The sequence below is a fragment of the Rhinopithecus roxellana genome, chromosome 13 (genome assembly GCF_007565055.1).
Source record: "Rhinopithecus roxellana isolate Shanxi Qingling chromosome 13, ASM756505v1, whole genome shotgun sequence".
In the NCBI taxonomy this organism is placed as follows: Eukaryota; Metazoa; Chordata; class Mammalia; order Primates; family Cercopithecidae; genus Rhinopithecus; species Rhinopithecus roxellana.
The window spans coordinates 7930454-7939775 of record NC_044561.1 but is presented as its reverse complement, the minus strand read 5'-3'; the positions used below and the strand labels follow the sequence as shown (position 1 = coordinate 7939775).

The 9322-nt window shown below is 53.5% G+C and overlaps 1 protein-coding gene across 1 annotated transcript in view; it reads right to left on the bottom strand.

Annotated features, from left to right (window-relative positions):
* Positions 1-8309, bottom strand: part of LOC115892739 (voltage-dependent T-type calcium channel subunit alpha-1I-like) — a 28576-nt gene extending 20267 nt beyond the window's left edge. Inside the window, 1 exon segment of the mRNA XM_030914509.1 lies at positions 7658-8309. Within this exon segment, the coding sequence (XP_030770369.1) occupies positions 7658-8309 (652 nt within the window).
* Between the last annotated feature and the right edge of the window lie 1013 nt (positions 8310-9322).

The following is a 9322-nucleotide window of genomic DNA, read 5'->3' as shown; positions in this document are numbered from 1 at the left end:
CTGAGTACTGACTATATGCCACGTTCTGTCTTATGTCTTGGGGATAGAGCAGTAACCAAAGCAGGTGTTGCTATGCCCCCTGTGGAGCTCATGTACTGGTGGGAGACAGACAGGAAAACTAATGACATAGTGTCCTCAGTGTCACAAAGGGAGCAGCAAGTGTTATGTTAGCAAATATCAGACAGCGTGTTTGTAGGGAGGAGTGTGGGCCCCCTCTGATGTGGGGCATTTAAGCTGAGGCAACATAAACCAGGGGAAGAGCCCTGTGCTAGAAGGGAGAGCACATACAGAAGTCCTGGGGCAGGAACCACCCTGGACTCGTTCAAGCAACAGAAGGAACAACATGGAGAATGACAGGAGAGAAGAAGCGGGCTCATTTATATGATGAGGCTGGGGGACAGGCGGGGGCCAGAAGATGCCAGGCTGCAGGCCAGATCAGGGCTTTGATTTTATTCAGAGAGCAATGGGGAGCCATAGAAGGTTTAAGCAGGAGAAATGCCCTGATTTGGCTTGCATTTATGAAACACTCCTCCAGCTGCCGGCTGGAAGATGCACTGCAGAAGGTCAAGAGAGGAAGCAGAGGAGCAGTTGGAGCCTATTTCATCTTCTGGGTGGACTCAGACCAGTAGGTAGCAGTGGTGGAGGTGGGAGGGTAGGAGCACGATCCGTTTTGGAATGAGGGTCAAAGGCCTTGTGAGTGGATTTGGTGTGGGTGATGGAAAGGATGAGGAAGTAAGGGCAGCTCCTCGAATTCCATCTTGAGAAACTGGGATGAGGCTTTGGAGTGGAGGAATCAAGCTTCCAACTCCAGTGACAGTGACACAAACACACCCTGCAGGCAGCTCCTGGGGAGGAGGCTGGGTTACATATGCACTCACAGGTGTGAGTGCTGGGCTCGGGTCCCAGGCCCTAGTGACCTCTATGTCCTTACCTCCCCCTCCAGCCTGCCAGCCCCCCAAAGGCAGGGACATGTTCTCTCCACATCCCAGGACCTCACTCCAGACTGGAACATCATGGGTGCTCAGGAATGCCTGTCCAGTGGGAGGACGAATGAACCCAGAGCACGAGGGTGCGGACGGGTCCTGCTTTGCAAGCTCACGAGGACTCAGGGGGATCCAGCAGCGGGGACAGGCCTGGCACAGCAGCTGTTCACTAAATGGGAGCTGTTACTATTATTTAAATCACTTTTAATTGTCCCATTCCCACACAAAACACATCCCAGTGTGGCCAGTCCAGAAGCCCGTTGCCGGGGCACCAGAGAAACTGTCTGTACCCACGAAATACTAAAGATGAAGTCATCTTTCCTTTTATAATCTTAGATCTAGGGTGACCAACCATCCCTGTTCTCCCAGTACGGAGGGGTTCCTGAGATGTGGAACTTTCAATGCGAAAACTGGAAACATCTCAGGCAAACCATACCTAGACCTTCCATCATTACAGCCCACACTCGTCCACACCGAGCAGAGTGAGGGTAGGGGGCTGTGCTGTCTCCTCCCTACATCCATCCTGTATTAAACATCCATCCGTCCATCCGTCCATCCATCCATCCATCCTGTGTTATCCATCCATCCATCCATCCGTCCATCCATCCTGTATTAGACGTCCATCTATCCATCCATCCATCCGTCCCTCCATCCATCCTGTATTAAACATCCATCCATCCATCCATCCTGTATTAGACGTCCATCTGTCCATCCATCCATCCATCCCTCCATCCCTCCTGTATTAAACATCCATCCATCCATCTATCCATCCTGTGTTATCCATCCATCCATCCATCCATCCATCCATCCATCCATCCATCCATCCTGTATTAGACGTCCATCTGTCCATCCATCCATCCATCCATCCATCCATCCTGTATTAAACATCCATCCATCCATCCATCCATCCATCCATCTATCCATCCTGTGTTATCCATCCATGCATCCATCCATCCATCCATCCATCCATCCATCCATCCTGTATTAGATGTCCATCTGTCCATCCATCCATCCCTCCATCCATCCTGTATTAAACATCCATCCATCCATCCATCCATCTATCCATCCTGTGTTATCCATCCATGCATCCATCCATCCATCCATCCTGTATTAGATGTCCATCTGTCCATCCATCCATCCATCCATCCATCCATCCCTCCATCCATCCTGTATTAAACATCCATCCATCCATCCATCCATCCTGTATTAGACATCCATCTGTCCATCCATCCATCCATCCATCCATCCATCCCTCCATCCCTCCTGTATTAAACATCCATCCATCCATCTATCCATCCTGTGTTATCCATCCATCCATCCATCCATCCATCCATCCATCCATCCTGTATTAGACGTCCATCTGTCCATCCATCCATCCATCCATCCATCCATCCTGTATTAAACATCCATCCATCCATCCATCCATCCATCTATCCATCCTGTGTTATCCATCCATGCATCCATCCATCCATCCATCCATCCATCCATCCATCCTGTATTAGATGTCCATCTGTCCATCCATCCATCCCTCCATCCATCCTGTATTAAACATCCATCCATCCATCCATCCATCTATCCATCCTGTGTTATCCATCCATGCATCCATCCATCCATCCATCCTGTATTAGATGTCCATCTGTCCATCCATCCATCCATCCATCCATCCCTCCATCCATCCTGTATTAAACATCCATCCATCCATCCATCCATCCTGTATTAGACATCCATCTGTCCATCCATCCATCCATCCCTCCATCCCTCCATCCATCCTGTATTAAACATCCATCCATCCATCCATCCATCCATCCCTCCATCCATCCATCCTGTGTTATCCATCCATCCATCCATCCATCCATCCATCCATCCATCCATCCTGTATTAGACATCCATCTGTCCATCCATCCATCCATCCATCCTGTATTAAACATCCATCCATCCATCCATCCATCCATCCATCCATCCTGTGTTATCCATCCATCCATCCATCCATCCATCCATCCATCCATCCTGTATTAGACATCCATCTGTCCATCCATCCATCCATCCCTCCATCCCTCCATCCATCCTGTATTAAACATCCATCCATCCATCCATCCATCCATCCATCCATCCATCCATCCATCCTGTGTTATCCATCCATCCATCCATCCATCCATCCTGTATTAGACATCCATCTGTCCATCCATCCATCCATCCATCCTGTATTAAACATCCATCCATCCATCCATCCATCCATCCATCCATCCATCCATCCTGTGTTATCCATCCATCCATCCATCCATCCATCCATCCATCCTGTATTAGACATCCATCTGTCCATCCGTCCATCCATCCATCCATCCATCCATCCATCCATCCATCCTTCCTGCATTAGACGTCCATCTGTCCATCCATCCGTCCATCCATCCATCCATCCATCCATCCATCCATCCATCCTTCCTGCATTAGACGTCCATCTGTCCATCCATCCATCCATCCATCCGTCCGTCCGTCCATCCGTCCCTCCATCCATCCTGTATTAAACATCCATCCATCCATCCATCCTCCCAGTATTACACATATTCATCCATCCTTCCATCCATCTTTTACTCTCACCAAACCCTCATCTCTGTTTTAGATGCTGGGAATGTGGGGCTAAGTCAGATGTGGCACTGACTTTGAGACGTCTAGCCCGGAAAACACAGATGAGGGCCCTGGCCAAGGGCCAATGTGGTGTCATGGGCACATTGTCTGTCTAAATTGGAAACCTGACCCCGTTGCTCCCCTGTATGGAATCAATTCATGGCTCACACCGTGCTCAAGGTCCAGCCCAGGATCCTTGGGTGGGCAATCAGGGCTCTGCCTCCACTCCAGCCACACGGAACTCGTCTCTCCCCACAGGGGCCATGCTCTTCTGGATCTCAGCTTCTTGCAAGTCACCTCCTCCAGAAACCCTCCAGAGTTCGGAGCTGGGTGCTGTGGCTCACGCCTGTAATCCTAGCACTTTGGGAGGCTGAGACAGAAGGATCACGAGGTCAGGAGATCAAGACCATCCTGGTTAACACGGTGAAACCTCGTCTCTACTAAAAATACAAAAAAATTAGCCGGGCGTGGTGGCGGGCGCCTGTAGTCCCAGCTACTCTGGAGGCTGAGGCGGGAGAATGGCATGAACCCGGGAGGTGGAGCTTGCAGTGAGCCGAGGTTGCGCCACAGCACTCCAGCCTGGCAGGCGACAGAGCGAGACTCCCTCAAAAAAAAAAAAAAAAAAAAAAAAGAAGAAGAAGAAGAAGAAGAAAGAGAGAGAGAGAGAGAGAGTCTGGCTGGAGTCCTTGCTTCCCAGAGAAAAGAAAGAGGCCCCGGGGCACCCGTGAGTCCACCATGGGCCTGGCAGAGGGAGGTGTGGTGGGCTCCTCCCCTACACTCTGTACTTCAAGGAGACCTGGGCAGGACACATGGATGCCTGCCCCAACGCCCCGTTCAATTAGGGACTGGTCCTGCTTACGGCCACCCCACAGTCAGCTCCTCTGAGCCCTCTCTGGGAACTGTGGGACTGGCAGAGGGAGGTGGTCTGGCAATGGGATCTGGCCCCTGGATTGTCCTGCTGGGCCAAACCCTAAGCTCTGCCTGGCACAGGCCTGTAGGGTCAGGACATAGAACATTGACTGATTGCCCGTGTGCGCTGGGCACTGTACTCATTTTTAGGTTAATCGTTTGTTTTTTTTCTTTTTTTGAGACGGAGTTTTGCTCTTGTTGCCCAGGCTGGAGCGCAGTGGTGCCATCTCAGCTCACTGCAACCTCTGCCTCCCTGGTTCAAGCGATTCTCCTGCCTCAGACTCCCAGGTAGCTGTGATTACAGGCATGTTCCACTATGCCCAGCTAATCTTGTATTTTTAGTAGAGACTGGTCTCTACTAAAGACCATGTTGGTCAGGCTGGTCTTGAACTCCCGACCTCAGGTGATCTGCCCGCCTGGGCTTCCCAAAGTGCTGGGATTACAGGCGTGAGCCACCGCGCCCGGCCAGGTTAATCATTTCTGAGTTAACTCATTCCCCCGTCGGAAGAACCCCATGGGGTGTGGACTCATGATTACTATGCCAGGGCTGGGGACATTGACACTTCTACCTGCGGTCACACACAAACATACACCACACACAACACACACCACACACAAACACCCCCCCACATCACACACATGCACACACACTACACACAACACATACACAGCACACAAACTTACAGCACACACACACCACAAACACACCACACACACAACAAACAACACACAACACACACATACAACACACACATGCACACACACACCCCACACACAACACACAAACATACAACACACACCACACAAACACACCACACACACCACACAAGCAACACACACCACACACAACACACACACCACAGAAACACACAGTACACACAGGTAAGAAGTAGCTGAGTTCCATGGAGCCCAAAGGTGACCATCCGGGGCCCCAGGTTGTCCTGACTTTGGAGACATCAGGCCTTGGTGGGTCTCTGTGCTGGCTGGGAACCAGAGAGGCTTGCACTCCCAGCAGAAGCACAGGCTCCACCTCCCCTCACTCAATCACCCCCTACCCACAACAGGCGTGGGGGCCCTTGGGCCTGGATCTTGGCCACCCTCACGTTCGAGATGATCAGAGCCATGATCCCATACAGGGGGACAGTGGACCTGCCTGCCTGTGGTCACACAGACCTCAGAGGCCTGGGACCAGCCTTCAGAGCCCCAGCTGGATGGAGGCTCAGGCACAGCCGCCCTGTTGCCCTGGGGATTCCTGCTGCCTGTGTGTGGTGTGTGTGTGGTGTGGTATGGGTGCATGGTGTATGAATGTGGCATGTGTGTGTTGTGTTGTGTGTGTGGTGTTCATGTGTTGTGTATTGTGTGTGCGTTGTGTTGTGTGTGTATTTGTGTAGTGTATGTGTGGTGTGTCTATATGGTGTGTGTGTGTTGTGTATGTGTTGTGTGTGGTGTGTTATGTGTGTTGTGTGTGTGGTGTGTGTGTGGTGTGGTGTGTTTATATGTTATGTCTAATGTGTGTGATGTGTTATGTTTGTTGTGTGAGTTGTGTGTTTTCTGTGTTTGTGATGTGTGTGGTGTGTAGTGTGTGGTGTGTAGTGTGTGTGCGGTGTGTGTGCATGGTGTGTTGTGTGTATCGCATTGCATGTGTGTATTGTGTGTGTTGTGTGTATGGTGTATGGTGTGTTTTGTGTTGTGTGTGGTGTGTATTGTATTGTTTGTGTGCGCTGTGTGTGGTGTATGTGTTGTGTGGTGGCTGTGTGGTATGTGTTGTGTTGTGTGTTGTGTGTTGGTGTGTGTTGTGTGTTGGGTATGTATTGTGTTGTGTATGTGTTGTGTGCCTGTTGTGTGGTGGCTGTGTGGTGTGTGTTTGTGTGTGTGGTGTGGTGTGTGTTGTGTCTAATATGTGGTGTGTGTTGTGTTGTGTGTGTGGCGTGGTATGTGTTGTGTTTTGTGTGTTGTGTGTTGTGTTTGTGTGGCATGCGTCTGGTGTGTGTTGTGCTTGCCTGTGGTGTGTGTTGTGTGTATTGTGTTTTGTATGTGTTGTGTGTATTGTGTGTGTGTGTCATGTGGTGGCTGTGTGTTGGGGGTTGTGTTTGGTGTTGTGTCTGTTGTGTGTGTGTGCTCTGTGTGTAGTGTGCAGTGTGTTGTGTTGTGTGTTGTGTTTGTGTGATCTGTGTGGAGTGTGTTGTGTTTGTGTGGTTTCTGATGTGTGCTATGTGTGTGGTATGTGTGGTGCTTGTGTGGTGTGTGTTGTGTGGTGTATGTTTCTGTGTTGTGTGTGTTATGTGTGTTGTGTGTGTTGCATGTGGTGTTGTGTGTGTGGTGTGTGTTGTGTTTGTGTGTGGTGTGTGATCTGTGTGTTGTGTATGCTGTGTGCTGTGTTTCTGTGTTATGTGTGTTGTTGTGTGTTGTGTGGTGTATGCTTCTGTGTTATGTGTGGTGTGTGTTGTGTTTGTGTGTGTTGTATGTGTGTTGTGTATGTGTCGTGTGTGTTGTGTGTGGGGTATGTTTGTGTATTGTGTATTGTTTGTTGTGTGTGCGTGTGTGTGGTGTGTTGTGTGTTTGTGTTGTTTATTGTGGTGTGTCTGGTGTTTGTGTTGTGTGTTGTGTTGTGTGTTGTGTGTGGTGTGGTGTATGTGTGATGTGTGTGTTGTGTGTGCGTGGTGTGTGGTGCGTGTGGTGTGTGTTGTTTGTGTGTGGTGTGTGTGGTGTATGTTATGTTTGTGTGTGGTGTATGTTTGTGTGTTGTGTGTGTTGTTTGTGGTTTGTGTTGTGTTTGTGTGTGGTGTGTGTATACTTGTGTGTGGTGTGTGGAGTGTTGTGTGCGTGCGTATGTGTGTTGTGTGTGTGCTGTTGTGCGTGTGCGTGTGTTGTGTGTGGTGTATGTTGTGTTTGTGTGTGGTGTATGCTTGTGTGTTGTGTGTGTTGTTTGTGGTTTGTGTTGTGTTTGTGTGTGGTGTGTGTATACTTGTGTGTGGTGTGTGGAGTGTTGTGTGCGTGCGTATGTGTGTTGTGTGTGTGCTGTTGTGCGTGTGCGTGTGTTGTGTGTGGTGTATGTTGTGTTTGTGTGTGGTGTATGTTTGTGTGTTGTGTGTGTGGTGTGGTGTACGTGTGCTGGGCGCGCGTGGGCTGTGAGCGCCTCCCACCCCACATTTCCCCAACCTTGGAGTCAAAGACCCTCGGAGACCACCCGGAGAAACCGGACCCGGTGGTGGGAGCGACTCGCTGGGGTCGCCCGCAGCCGGGACCCCGCTCGGTCCCGCCCTTCCCCGCGCGCCGCCTCTCCCCGCGGCCGGCAGGGGGCAGCACCACGCCGCGGTCCCTCTGCGCTCCGAGGCGCGGCTCCGCCTCCCGCTCTCCCGGGGAAACCGAGGCACCGAGACGCAGCCGAGGCGGCGAACGAACCCGGGCATCCCGCCCGCCCACCGTAACCCCCTCCTCTCCCGGATGAACCCCGCCGGGCCGGTCCCAGAGCCGTCGCCACCTCGGGCCGGAAGCAGATCCGGCGGGGGTCGGCGCGGCCGGGTCGGGGGTCGCGCGCCCAGACCCGCAGCGGGGAGGTCGCCGGTGCAGCTCTTGTGGTTCCAGCTCCGCCACAGCCCGACAGCTCCTGGCGATCCGCCCCAGTAACGGGCGCCGAGACTGAGGCTGGCGCATTGGGGACAGGAGTCCCGGGCTCCGGGAGGGGATGGGGTGCCTGCCCGCCTCGTGGCCCCGGCGTGGCTCCGCCGCCCGCCACCTCCAGCCCCTGCGCGCCTGAGTCCGAGAGCCCGCAGTGCCGCCGCCGGGTGGCAGCATCCGCCCGCGCCCGAGCTGCGCCCGCGCCCGTCACTGGCTGCGAGAGCCAGGCCAGACTCTCCCGCTCCCCGTGTCCAGCTTCCAGGCCGTGGAATGCGGGTGGCTGCCCGACAGTGGGGCTCCGGGGAGCAAGGGTCACCCAGGGGGTGGAGCTGCTATTGCCATTTCACTTATTCCTGTGCCTCGGTTCCCCTGTCTGTGCTGATCGCCAGCGTACGCCCTTTATCTGGGAACCCTCCCCATCGGCGCACGGGGCTCGGCGGCACCGGGGACCTCAGATCCGGGGGCCCAGGAATGACCTGCATCGGGGTCGTGGCAAAGATTCAGGGATTTGGAGGGATTAAGAAGGGATCAGAGGCAGGGGGTCTGGCGGGACTACGGGAGGGGCAGAGGAGGCAGGCTCTGAGCTCGAGGTCCCTACCCAGGCTTGGCCAGGTGGGAGAGGGCAGCCGGATGCACACACAGACTCTCCCCTTGGTGTCCTCAGTCCCTCTGGTCCTCCGGGACTGAGCTCTTCCCTGTTCCGTCTGCCTGCAGCACCGGGAGCCATCCAGGGCAAATAAATCACAGAGCAAGCGGGGAGCCTGGCCTGGACAGCGATCTGGTCGTGGGTCTGAGTCCTGCCCCCTGAGGGAAGACCAGGCTTGGCGCAGCAGGGTCTGCGGGACTCTGGCGCTCGTTCGCCCTGGGCTGAATCAGGCTAGATGGGCTCTGGGTGTGCGAGGCACCGAGTCAATCTGACTTCGGGCTCTCCTCAGGGAATCTGAACACAGCTAGGGGCTGCTAAGGAGGCCACGAAAACCGTGGCGCAGGGGCAGGGATTCTAGGGGCCAGTAGCCTCCCCCAGTGCCCGGGAAGCCCCTCAACCTCCTTCCACAGGCCTCCATCACGGTGCTTGGCCAATGGGTTCTGCAGGAGGTCACGCATGCCATCTCCCTGCATGTGGCCAGGCTAGCCTGTCTGTCATCTTTCAGGTCCCAAAGCTGGACTAGCGCAGGTGGCAGCGGTGCTGG